Here is a 12,781-nt window from a genome sequence, read left to right as displayed (position 1 = left end):
CAAAGACTTTGCACTTTTCCCTAAACACGGCAAATTCGTCGCCCGATCCAAAATTGGGGGTATCTTTCAGAAAGCAATGTCACAACCATCCCTCATACGCCATTACCTCAACCAAATCTTCGCATCTTTCATGCTCCATATCTTGACCTAGCCATTGACCTATTCCCTCATAACCTCATCCGCATCCCTCGCCTCCTCCCTCAATTTCTCCATTTCCTCGGGCTTAAGAGCATCCACACTTCCATTCAAATCCTTCACCACATTCTCCAGCCCATCCAACAACCTCTTGATATCGTTCCTCTGCTGCTGTATCCTCTCCATCGTCTCCTCATTCTCTTGATTTAGTACTTCCTGCCTCTCAGCCACATTCGCGGAAAGCTTTCCCAAAGTCGGAGCCAAATGCGAAATGTACAATTGTCGTGCAGGCAAGGTATGTGCAGGGACGGGATCCCCTTTCTCAGTCGTTGTTGTTGAAGACTTGCGTCGTTTCGCATCTTCGATCAAGCGGTCGAGTTCGTTGAGACTGGAAATTACATTGCGCTCGCTGAGGATGGAATCGAATTCTTTGCGCATGGATTCTCCGAGTTTCTCGGTGAATTGTTCGTGGAGGAGTTTCACGGAACCGGGGACTTGTCGAGATGGTGTTGGGAAACATGAGGAGAAGTTTGTGTAGTTGCAGGTTTTTAGGACGTGGGCTATTGCGTCGTGGTAGAGCTTTTGGAGGGCTGTTGCACGGGGGCCTGGCGCGGAGGGTGTTGGCGGTGGTTGGATTGGGGATGGTGAGCGCGAGGTCGGCGATGTGTGATCGAGCTCCATTTCGGTGGCCATGCTGTTGTTGTACAGTTGTCGGCGATGAAGGTGGCGGACGGAGACGCGTTGGTGGACGTGTTTTGCCTGGTGCTTATCGATAAGAAGCTCAAGGGTTCTGAGAGATCAAGCACCACACCGGACAGTGCAGTCAAGCCTGATCAGCTCGCGGATAGTCAATGGATCCTGCTTCCACCATGTCTGCACGCTGCACGCCGGCGGTAGTGCTGACCATAGTGAGCTATTGCCGAAATTGCTATTCTACGCTGTTCGCTTCTGCTATTCTAGCTTCTCCGCCAGTGCTTCATCCTGCTGGGCTTTCCTCGAGCGCAGCATTTGAGCTTCCGTTACATACATTTCACCACCCGTCACAACCATGGATTCGCAGTGTGACGAGACGAAACACTTCGCTCACAGACTTTGGTGCTACTCGCACCTCCTTGTTGATCCAATCCACCACATCCTGGCTCTTCTTGATAGACCCTGCAAAGATCATCATTATACGTCTTGATCTGCACGAGCGTGAAGACAAGCCTGCAACGACAATACAAGTCTGATGGAAGCCGAAAGTACAAGCTCGACATCGCTCTCGACACTCTCGCCACCAGCATCCGCTTTGACGAGACTTCCGGCCTCAAAGCAACCGGCATAAACTTCCTCACCGGACGCTCGCTCTACGGTGCCGACCCACGCCGACAAGACGGCAGTGTCACCTCCACCGGCATCGCAGGCTACGTCTCCGCTACCCGTGAAGTAATCATCGCAGCCGGAGCCTTCAACGCCCCCCAGCTCCTCAAACTCTCTGGAATCGGACCAGAATCTGAACTCTCCCAACACGGCATCGCAACAAGACTGAACCTCCCCAGCGTAGGCAAAAACCTGCAAGACCGCTACGAAGTCGCCGTAGCAGGTCGCGCACCCACAGAAATCAATCTAGTAAAAGACTGCACATTCCTCAAAGGAGATTCAGATCCCTGCCTCACCCGTTGGCAAAAATACCCAATCGAAAAAGGCACCTACGGCACTAACGGCGTAGCCCTCGCCATCCTTAAGAAATCCTCCGTAGCAGCGAACGACACCACAGAACTTTTCGTCGCAGGCTGGCCAGCGCACTTCATAGGCTACGAACCGAATTACTTCGAAAAAGCCATCACAGGCAAAAATGCTTGGACTTGGGTGACTTTGGCTGCCCACACACGTAACAATGAAGTCGGAACTGTAACCCTCCGTTCGGCAAATCCCCAAGACATGCCAGAGATAAATTTCCGATACTTCTCCACCTCGGGCGCGGCGGACGATTTGACAGCTCTCGTCGAAGGAACCAAGTACTCTCGCAAAATCTTCCAAGATCTTATCCCTCTGAATGGCAAGTTTACCGAGGATTATCCGGGAACTCGTAATGTTCGGAATGACGAGGAATGGAAACAGTATATTCAAAACGAGGCTTGGGGACATCATGCTTGTTGTACGGCGAAAATTGGGGCGGAGGGGGATGAGGATGCTGTGCTTGATGGGGGTTTTAAGGTGAGAGGTACACAAGGTCTGAGGGTTGTGGATGCCTGTGTTTCCTCACATTCCAGGTTACTTTATTGCCGCGCCGATATACATGGTCTCGGAGAAGGCTGCGGAGGTTATTCTTGCAGATGCTGCCTGAAGGTATAGTCCGTAAGAAGATTCGTGGGTCAAGTTGTTGATAATAGATAGCTTTAATCAAATCCAGAAAAGAGATACAGTTTTGAGTGTACGCATGTTTGAAATGCTTCAATTCGTGCATCGTGCAAATTATCTCACAGACCGCCTATTCTATTACGCAATTGGCAAAACAAGTGTGTGCAGTCTACCGATTTGGAATCAACTTCCCAGAGCGACCGAACAGGGTATATCGCGAGTGATCATGGCGCCGAATGGATTCAAGCATACTCCAACATTTGAACGCCTCTCCTCGCAGCCTGAAACAGCGAAGGCCAAAAAGTCCTACTCGATACAGTTCACCGTCATCATGCATTCTTCTTGTGATCGGTGGTCATGGAACTTTGAACGTCATCACTTAGAGCCATCCCGCCGTCCATTGTTCGCCTCAGCTCTGAACCAGGAGTAGCAGTTGCCGTCATTGCTTCGCCATTCTGAGCTCCTTCAGATAATAATATTGTTCCTTGCGTTGCCCCATCCATCGACTTGTTGCGATTGTGCATGCCGCCATCTACTGCTTCCGACGTGGAAGTGGAAGCATCAGCGGGTGGTCCCAAATCCAGTGCACTTGACAGCCCAGCTGCGCCCGCGTCGCCTGTTGGACCTGTTGGGCTCGCCATGGGACTGACAAGTTCCTGACCTGGGATCTCTGGGCTCTTCGCCATTCTTGCCACCTCTTTCCGTAGTTGCTCCAGCTCCTTCTCCATTCGTTTGCCGAACACATCAATGTAATATGTAGCACCATTCCAGCTCGACCAGGTAAATACGACCATCATGAAAGCAGCCGATGCCCATCGATACCAGAACCAGAGAGGACATGGCAGCATTGTGAGAAGTGCATAGAAGTACTGGATAAACATGAAGACTGTTTCTTGGTAGGCTTCAGGAAATGACAATACGAATTTGCCGAGAAAATTGCCCGCGTAGCTCTTTCTGAGCCAGGTGAAGGATGTCGGCCGACCAGCAGCAATCTTGGCTCGCTTACGAACAGTGATCATGAAGTGGTATGAAATCTGCCAAATGGCATATGGAAGTGTTGCCCAGATGACCATGTCCTTGAGAGTGTAATGCTCAGGCGCATCGGGAGCGGAATATTTGATCGTATGAATGGCCGGAAACTTCTCAAGCTGCATCTGCTCCGGGATGAGATGGACGAGTACATGAAGCGTCGCGCATGGCATAATATGGATGAATAGCCTGAAAACCCGTTAGTTGAAACAGCGTGCTTAAAATTAGGGACGTACGTCGTCGTCTAAAACCGCCTGTCAGCATGTGCCAATGGCTTGGGAACACTTACGAAGTCACCTTATCCAGGCTGTGAAAGACCAGACTATTTCGCCACATGACAATTGCGACTGCATTGTTGCCAAACGCCAGACAGTATGTGCTTATGAGAAGTCGCTTCGATTGCGGGAAGAACCAGATGGCCAGGATGAGAAGCATGTTGACGAAGTAGCACAGATCTGCGAGGAAGTAGTGGAAGCCGATCTTGTGATACTTGTACCATCTTATAGGCATGAAGTAGCTACGAATGGTCAGTTTAATACCAATCGGTCATTTGGGACGCTCCACTTACACAAGCTGTGCTGTATACCAATAGTGAAAGTACTGGGGAAATGCGCCTATCAGATATCCAGATATGAGGATGTTCAAGCACGCGGTCACGAAGGATATCTTTTCCATGAGAGTGACGGTCTTCGCATCGTGCCACCGCTTATTCAGACGATCAATGGACAGCCTCATTCGCCGCCGGTACTTAGCCAGCTGCTCATCTGGTGCAATAGGCACCGTTTTCCGCCACTGTTCAACCACGATTTTCTTGCTCGACACGGCACGCTGCTGCAGCTTTCGACGCTGACTACGCAGCTTCTCAGCCTGGTTGTGAACTGCATCTTGCATGCGCTCCAGACGCTGGGGCAGGGCCAAATTCTCCAAGATATCGAACATGGTCAGACGGTCGACAACGGGGAATTCCTGGTCGAAGGACTGGTCGAAGTTGCCGTATACGCCGTCTGAACTGTTTGTGCGCGACAGAGACAGACCTGGAGTGCATGGAGTGCTCGCGCCACTAACGGAACCCCCAGCGGACAGGTAGTCGTCGACTTTGAGAGTATCGCTGCCACTGCCACTACCACTGCCACTGCGGCCATGTTCACTTCGCGGTGCCGCTGGCGGCTTGAGATCCTCCTCTTTGGCAGCTGCCATCTGGTCCAACTCCTGCGTCATGCCTGCCTTCTTCTCTTCTTCGGACACTGCGCGCGTAGATGGCCCGTCGATATCCTCCAATCTCGCGTAGGCTTCGAGCTCGTCTTCAGGAATCAGCTCAAGATAGCTGCTCTTGTGGCCGGCGTAGTATGGTCTTTTGAGGTCGGAAGTGTACGTGACGGGCATGGGATGCGCGTTGGAATGCAGTGTGTGCTTGCAGTGCCGTCACCGTTGAACTGCTGACCTGAGCAGAGAAGTGGCTTGGGAGCATTGATCGCATACACACACTGCCTACGCGTATCCAGGCCTCAGCGTCGATCTGCCACAGCTTCGACAGCAGGCACGGATTGCACTTGCGGTCCTACGGGCGAGGCAGGTGTCCAGCGGTATGGCTAGTGGTGATCAGTGAGCTGTGCTGCCTTTACGCTGCGATTTATCTCTACCTATCAGCAACACCACGTTGTGCAGCTCGTCCTGTCTTGGCCCTTGCCCTTGCCCTTGCCCTTGCCCTTGCCCTTGCCCCAGATTCTGCCTTACCTTTGGCCTGTGACCTCATTCGACCCAGGCAACCAGGCAGGGCAAGAGATGAGTAAGCATCCGCAGAAACGGCATCGGTAGGCAGGGGTCTGTGCTGGGCTGCGCGGGACACTCAGGACAAGCGCGTCGCGTCGCCGAGCATAAACGAACTCGCCCTCACGCATTCGCACAGCACAGCACAACACAGCACAACACAGCACTCCGGCGCGACGATGCGCTCCAAGCGATAGTCATTTTCCAGACTACGCCGTTCTCTTTGCGCATATACTCCAACACACCGTCTCAGCCGCCACGATGGGCAAGCTCCTCGCGCTCGAGCTGTACAATTTCAAGTCGTACCGCGGCCACCATGTCCTCCAATTCGGCGACAGCTACTTCACCTCCATCATTGGTCCCAATGGATCCGGCAAGTCCAACTCCATGGACGCGATTTCTTTCGTGCTGGGAATCAAGTCATCGCATCTCCGCTCCACCCACCTCAAGGACCTAGTCTACCGCGGCCGTGTTATGAAAAGCGCCAAGATCAACGCAGATGGCACAGTCGCAGAAGAGATTCCAAATGGACATGCCAATGATGATGCGGATGGCGGCGCGTCTGACGAAGAGGAGATCGATATGCCTCAAAGTCAGCGCAATGACCCCCAGACCGCATGGGTTATGGCTGTATATGAAGATGATGCCGGCGAGGAGCAGCGATGGAAGCGAAGCATCAACGCAGCGGGTCAGTCCGAATATCGCATCAACAACAAGCCAGTCACTGCGAAAGCATACAACGAGTCGCTGGAAGCGGAGAACATCCTCATCAAGGCACGCAACTTTCTCGTCTTCCAAGGTGACGTTGAAGCCATTGCTGCACAGTCACCGAAGGATCTCACACGTCTCATTGAGCAGATCAGTGGCTCACTCGAGCACAAGGCCGACTATGAGCGGTTGAAAGCAGAGGCCGAGCGAGCGGACGAGGACATGCGTTACAAAATGAAGAATCGCCAGGGTATCAATCACGAGATCAGAGAATATCAAAAGCAGAAAGAGGAGCTAGACAAGTATGAGCAAACTCGAGACGAGAAAGATGAGGCTGTCATCACGCACATTCTGTGGAAGCTCTTCCACTTCCAGCGCACAATTGACGAGAGTACTGCCGAAATCGCAAAGCATCAGGCAGAGTTGAAGGAGTATCGGCGCAGCGTGCAAAAGTATCAAGATAGGCTGGACGCTGTCAAGACCGAGCAAGCTAAAGCGGGTCGCGAGGTCAGCAAGTGCGAGCGTGAGATCAAGCGCAAGGAGAAAGAGGTGGAAGAGAAGGAGAATCAACTCATTCCCATTGACGAGAAGCTGTCGATCCATGCGAACAATATGAAGGCATACAAGACCAAGCTTGCCTCCATCACCGAAGAGCGTGACGGCATGAGGCAAGAGCTCGAAAAGAGGGAGAAAGAGCTTCAGACTGTTCAGAAAGCACAGAAGCGGTGGGAGGAGAAGTGGCACGCCGAGCAGCAGAATGCCGGTCGAGAGTTGACAGCACAAGACCTGTCAGAGTATGATCGTCTGCGTAGAGAAGTCTACAAGCGCACTGCTGGCGACCAGAACAAAGTGGACAACATTACGCGCCAGCTGAAAACCGATGAAGAGACGGTTGCCTCACTGAAATCTAAGGTGGACAGCACCGAAGCGACAGTGAACAGTCTGCAAGACGAGATTGGCGGTTTGGAACATCGACGTGGCGACCTGCAAAAGGCCATCAAGTCGACTGGCAAAGAGATCGATTCCAAGAAGGTCGCAATCAATGCCATCATCAGTGATCGAGATCGTACCGACCAGAAGCGCCGCGAATTGGAAGAGAAGCTCTTTCAAGCCCTTACGAAACTGGGCGACGCTCAAGGATACCAGCGAGAGACACAGAAGGAAGCTGCTCAGTCAGAGATGATTCGACAACTGCGACAAATTTATCCTGGTGTCAAGGGTCAACTAGGCAGACAATGCCGACCAAAGCAGAAAAAGTACGAGACTGCTGTGTCGACCGTGCTCGGTCGCCATTACGATTCCGTCATTGTCGATTCGGAGAAGACTGCAAGAGAGTGTATCAAATATCTCAAGGACGCAAAGCTTGGACTGATCACATTCATTCCGCTGGACACGATCATTCACAAGCAAGCTAACGCCAATCTGCGTGGGATGCATCCAGGCATGCGTCTGGCCATTGACACAATCGACTACGATACCAACTTGGAGCGAGCCATGAGCTTCGCTTGTGGTAATGCTATCGTGTGTGACAACATCGGGATCGCAAAGACCTTGGTATACCAACGTGGCGTCGATGCCAAAGCTGTCGCTCTGGACGGCACAGTCATTCACAAGGGTGGTAACATTACAGGTGGTGATGGTCCCGGTGACAAGAAGCGGAAATTTGACGATGCTGAAGTGGACAACCTCAAACAGCTCGTGGAGAAATTCAGAGGCGACATTGAAGCGCTGCCGAAAGGACACAAACGACAGGCAGATGAAGAGCAGCTTCGATCTGAAATCGATGGCCTGGAAGCCAAGCTAAAATATGACCGGGATGAGCTGCAGACCATCGAGCGCAACCTGGCGAGCAAGAACAAGGAGCTGAAGTATCACAGGTCGCAGCTGGCGCAAATCAAGCCTCAGTATGAAGAGCAGGCGCGTGGCGTGGAGACTCTGCGTGAGACTCTAGAAGAAAGCAGCGCTGAAGTGGCAGAGGCCGAAGACGAGGTATTTGGTGCCTTCTGCCAGCGGCTGGGCTATGCGAACATTCGCGAGTACGAGAAGCAGCAAGGCGCCCTTCAAGACGAAGCGCTGCTGAAACAGTCAGAGTTCAAGAAGCAACTCTCGCGACTTGAGAACCAGCTTGCCTTTGACCGGCAGCGATTGCAGAGCGTAGAAACCCGACTGCGGGACACAGAATCGAAGAGCAAGCGGGACGAAGACGCCATCAAGACACTACAAGCACAGAAGAACGCCATTGCTGGCGAGCTTGAGTCGCTCAATGAGGAACTGGAGGCTTTGCAGACATTATTGGCCGATTACCAGAAAGAGAATGATGAGCGCGCAGAAAAGGTGCAGGAGGCTCGTCGAGAATTGCAAAAGCGAAGCAAAGGCCTTGAGGCGACCGAGAAGGAGATTTCAAACTTGCAAGTCGAGATTCAAAAAGCTTCCGCCGAGCGTTACGGTGTGCTGAGGAAGTGCAAAGTGGAAAACCTTTCACTACCTCTAGAACAGGGCAGTCGCAAACTTGAATCTCTCCCGCAAGAGGATGAGATCTTGCAAGAGGAGGAAGATGCCATGGACATTGACGAAGACAGTGCTGCTCCTGTCAAAGTCAATGACTACGGCATCCACGTCAGCTTCGAAAAGCTCGACGAGGACCTTAAGGAGGACCCCAGCGAAGAATGCGAAGCCGGACTGTGCGAGAAGATCAACGAGCTACAATCGCAACTCGACAAAATGGCACCCAACATGCGCTCAGCAGAACGTCTGGAAGCGACGGAAGCTCGCATGGCCGCTACCGACAAGGAATTCAAAGACGCAAAAGATCTTCGAACAAAAGCCGAGAAAGCTTTCGCGAATGTCAAGGAACAGCGCTCTTCGCTCTTCAAAGCAGCATATCGCCACATCTCCGAACAAATCGGACCTGTCTACCGCGAACTCACCAAAACCCAATCTTTCCCTCTCGGAGGCTCCGCTTCGCTCGATGTCGAAGATGAAGAAGAACCATATCTTTCCGGGGTCAAGTACCACGCCATGCCACCTCTCAAGCGGTTCAGAGACATGGAACACTTATCAGGAGGAGAGAAGACGATGGCCGCATTGGCTCTGCTCTTCGCCGTACATACGTTTGCGCCTTCTCCATTCTTTGTGTTGGATGAAGTTGATGCTGCGCTGGACCATGCGAATACGACACAGTTGGCGCAGTATGTGCGAGAACATGCTGGACCGGGTATGCAGTTTGTGGTGATTTCGCTCAAACCGGGACTTTTCGAGAATAGTGAGACTTTGGTGGGGATTATGAGGGATCAGGCTGTGAATAGCTCGAGACCTTTGACGCTTGATGTAAGTGTTTTTTCCCCTTGTTTCTGGCTACCGCGTGGACGTATCGCTGACTTTCTTTTGATTCTTAGTTACGCAAGTACCAGCACGCCTAGTAGATCGAGGTTCTTGAAAAGCTTCCTTCTATATTCGAAGAACAGCGAAGGCGTTACTGGGTAATGATGGAAGTATTCTTTTCTTCGAGTCGATGGATCTATTACTGGAGCCGATGAAGAGGATCTATCACGGATCACAAGAAAGTCCGTTGAAGTCCATATGGTTTGTGAAAAGGCGAAGAAGCATAGCTAGTAGCTTCAAATGTCAACGGTTCCAAGGTCAACTGTTAGCTCTGCCGAGCCTTTTACTGTTCTTGTTCTTTTCCTCCAGACGAGTCAAGCTCGCACGCGTGACAGGCTATATCGATGGATGTGATCGACGATTCGGAGAATAAGAAATGACTTGCGCATTATGACTTTGACGACAAATCCTGAGTCGCCGTACTGGGGAAGCAATTGCTGCCGAGCATACAGTCGCAGGTTTTCACATTGCCTGCCAGCTTGGTAGGCGCTGCTCAAACTTGAATCGGCTAATTGCCTCTGCCATATATCAATCAGATCGTGTGGAAAATCTTGTTCAATGAAGCTTTGCTTGAGAGGAGTGCGAAGCTTGACAAATTGGACTGCACTGGGAGCAAGATATGAAGCGGGTGCTCACTTCCCGTGACAGCCTCAGGTTCATTTTTGGTCGTCATCCAGCCAGCCAGAAATCTTCCGAAGCGAGCGTGTGCCACGCCGACCAAGCCCGATATACGAAGACGTGTCCGAACGTATGTCACGATGTCGATTCGAAGCCGAAGGCGTTCGCCATTGCGCAAAGTGTGTTTCCCGTCGGTATATTATTATGTAGAGTACAAGATGCGTGATGTGTTCATCTCGTCGTTCGGGTCCTGGGCATGCCACGTTTCGTATCCAAGTCCGGAGCGCCAGCATTGCGTAATTACAGTCTCGGAAACAACGTTCAGCGTGGTACAAAAAGCTCAGGCTTTCACGGCTTCTGCAGGGAGGAGCATGCTGGGTTGACGACTTGTGAAACGAGAGAGGCTCCATCACGACAAGTCACAAAGCAATTGTCTCGGGGCGTCGTCTGTTTCCGTTGAGAGCATGTGGAGCGTGTATCAGTGGAGCTGGTAAGCGGTGCATGTTGCAGCAGAAGTCCCGCTGGACAGCGTTGTCGTGTAACAGGAGCTTGTGCGCTGGCGGGTGCCAGGTGGAGGTGGAGGCTGGTCGGGGATGGCGTACAAGGAAGATGATGAATTGGTGGGTGCCGTGCTTGCCGCAGCGTGTGCCACTTCATGTCTTCCGTCTGATTGAGGAGTGCAGCAGGAAGATTATTTCGAAGGGCATGGCCAGCAAGTGCAGCAGCGAGAACAGCGTCATTTGGTACAAGCTGATGCGCAGGACCACTAAGTTATGGTCTAGGAATTGCAATATCGCGGATATATGCATGTTGCTCCGTAGCCTGCCTGCTTGGTGAACAGCTGAAAAGGCTCGGTGCGATTGTGTTCACGGGAGCAAAATCGATAGTCTTGTTATCTGCCTCGAAGCGCTGTCAGGTGCATAGAAAGCCAACGAGGCGGTGATAATAATATGGGCGTTGGAGGATCATGTTTCATGTTTCATGGGATGGGCACTGGGCAGCAGCGTCGAAGCATGGCATGGCCGTTCGACGCCGAAAGTGTCTGGCTGGCTAGCGCGTCTAATGCCGGAGCAGGCGATGGTTCAGCCGTGGCGTGGTGCATTAGCGACCGGCCAATGGCGGCGGACAATGGTGGAAATGCGGGTGTGCCAATGCAGAATTGCAGACGCAGGCGGCGGCAGGGGAATGGCATGGCATGTACTGTATGTATTATGTACTGTACTGCATGCGCAGGGATGCTCTGGCGTTGGGTGAAGCTGGCGAACCTTGCCAACGCCATCCATCTGCGCATCTCATCTGGTGATGGGAGGTGTCTGTGCCTGTGCCTGTGCCTGTGCCTGTGCCTGTGCCTGTGCCTGTGCCAGTCCAGACGTCCTTTTCTGCTGCTCGCTCTTCTCGCGCCCAGCAGCTCCTGTACCTTGACGGCAACCGTCCTGACGCATCTCACGGCTGGCAGCGTGGCAGCCAGCCGGCACACCCACCACTACCACCGACCACCGACCAACCAACCTGAACCAACCCCACCGACACTCTTCTGTTGCTGCTGTTTCTGCGTCTCGTTCGTTCTTGCTACACCTTGGGACGCTGCAGTGCCAGTGCCAGTCCAGCCTGGACACGCCTTCCGCCTTCCGCCTTCCGCCTGCCCTCCTTTCGACACCGCGTTTGTTGCGCTTCGCTCCATGCCTTCGGCGTGAGTTGAGCTATGGACTCCTCACATCATCATCATCAAGTACGTTCACATCCAACGTATACACCCTGTACGCGCTCAACACTCCCACATCCTCCTCCCGCTCCTGCCGTGGTCGTGGCATTGGACAGCTACATGTAGCAGGTGCACAACCAATGCTCACTAGTCGTGCTTCTCGTGGCACTCATGCTGACATTCGACCTGCCAACAGTCAGGTCCCCAGCGGCTATCAGCCTTGTACCAATACCACAACGCACCCGAAGTCGCCCCGGCACATGGCCTGGAGTACGACGATACCATCTATCCTTCCTCCGACAAATTTCCTGTCATTCGAGAATCGCCCGTTTACGATGCCAAGCTGGGCAAGCATGGCTTTGCCGGTGACAACAGGCCGCCGCGAATCATCTTTGGAATGAAGATACGCACCTTTCTGCTAGTAGCACTGCTTATGGTCCTCATCATAGTGGGTGCGGCCGTGGGAGGTGCAGTTGGCGGTCAGCAATTACGGGAGAATCAGGCTCAACAGACAGCCATGTACTAAGTCCCCTTCTGCCGCCCTCAGGAATGTGCATGCACTGACATCCGAGCAGCACGAATTCTCCTGTGACACAGACGACAAGCAAGGGAACTGCTACTTCGACCTACTCAGCACCCACGCCGACATACACACCATTAAACGAATGTCCCGACTCAAACAATACCGAATACACATCGCAATATGCATCCGGTTCTTCGGGCTCAGTACCAGAACACGCACGACTGAAATTCACCAAGTACTGCAATCTTTCAAATCCATTATCAGACGACGGCGCCCAGCGAATCGCCGAAGCATATGTTTACAGTTTCTCAGACTGCGTCGAAGTTTGCGCAGGCTACAATTTTTGGAACGATGGCGCCAATTGCACGGTAGCCATCTACCAACCCGGTGGCGAACGACCCGGAAACTGCTGGGTTGGAAATGCTGGCAGCGTGCAGGCCAGCGATCTCAACACTACCCAAGGAACCGACGTTGCCATTTTGCATTCATAGCGAAAGCCATCGGCAAATCGACAGTAATGTGTATATACCCAAGCCGGACCGATCCAACAGCGAAAGGCATCACCGTGTTGGAACGAC

General features: G+C 52.6%; 5 protein-coding genes across 5 annotated transcripts; 3 read left to right on the top strand and 2 right to left on the bottom strand.

Moving 5' to 3' along the window:
• Positions 1-159: 159 nt before the first annotated feature.
• Positions 160-816, bottom strand: MYCFIDRAFT_128903 (uncharacterized protein; the record flags this gene model as incomplete). The annotated part of the gene is made up of 1 exon (XM_007922732.1): positions 160-816. One exon carries the CDS (start codon positions 814-816, stop codon positions 160-162), a length of 657 nt encoding a protein of 218 aa, XP_007920923.1.
• A 188-nt stretch (positions 817-1,004) lies between these two features.
• On the top strand, positions 1,005-2,501 carry MYCFIDRAFT_75362 (uncharacterized protein; the record flags this gene model as incomplete). The annotated part of the gene is made up of 3 exons (XM_007922171.1): positions 1,005-1,043; positions 1,288-2,347; positions 2,470-2,501. 3 exons carry the CDS (start codon positions 1,005-1,007, stop codon positions 2,499-2,501), a joined length of 1,131 nt encoding a protein of 376 aa, XP_007920362.1.
• Positions 2,502-3,143: 642 nt separating this feature from the next.
• Positions 3,144-4,530, bottom strand: MYCFIDRAFT_109102 (uncharacterized protein; the record flags this gene model as incomplete). The annotated part of the gene is made up of 3 exons (XM_007922731.1): positions 3,144-3,693; positions 3,794-4,021; positions 4,073-4,530. Coding segments are annotated over 3 exons (1,236 nt in total), but the record flags the coding sequence as incomplete, so codon positions are not given.
• A 1,002-nt stretch (positions 4,531-5,532) lies between these two features.
• Positions 5,533-9,637, top strand: MYCFIDRAFT_85709 (uncharacterized protein; the record flags this gene model as incomplete). The annotated part of the gene is made up of 2 exons (XM_007922422.1): positions 5,533-9,306; positions 9,375-9,637. The coding sequence occupies 2 exons, from the start codon at positions 5,533-5,535 to the stop codon at positions 9,396-9,398; spliced, it is 3,798 nt and encodes a 1,265-aa protein (XP_007920613.1). The 3' UTR covers positions 9,399-9,637.
• Positions 9,638-10,928: 1,291 nt separating this feature from the next.
• On the top strand, positions 10,929-12,694 carry MYCFIDRAFT_191928 (uncharacterized protein; the record flags this gene model as incomplete). The annotated part of the gene is made up of 3 exons (XM_007922730.1): positions 10,929-11,180; positions 11,877-12,199; positions 12,256-12,694. The coding sequence occupies 3 exons, from the start codon at positions 10,929-10,931 to the stop codon at positions 12,692-12,694; spliced, it is 1,014 nt and encodes a 337-aa protein (XP_007920921.1).
• Between the last annotated feature and the right edge of the window lie 87 nt (positions 12,695-12,781).

This window comes from Pseudocercospora fijiensis, assembly GCF_000340215.1.
Source record: "Pseudocercospora fijiensis CIRAD86 unplaced genomic scaffold MYCFIscaffold_1, whole genome shotgun sequence".
In the NCBI taxonomy this organism is placed as follows: domain Eukaryota; kingdom Fungi; phylum Ascomycota; class Dothideomycetes; order Mycosphaerellales; family Mycosphaerellaceae; genus Pseudocercospora; species Pseudocercospora fijiensis.
The sequence above is the reverse complement of the archived record's forward strand: the minus strand, read 5'-3'. Positions and strand labels throughout refer to the sequence as shown.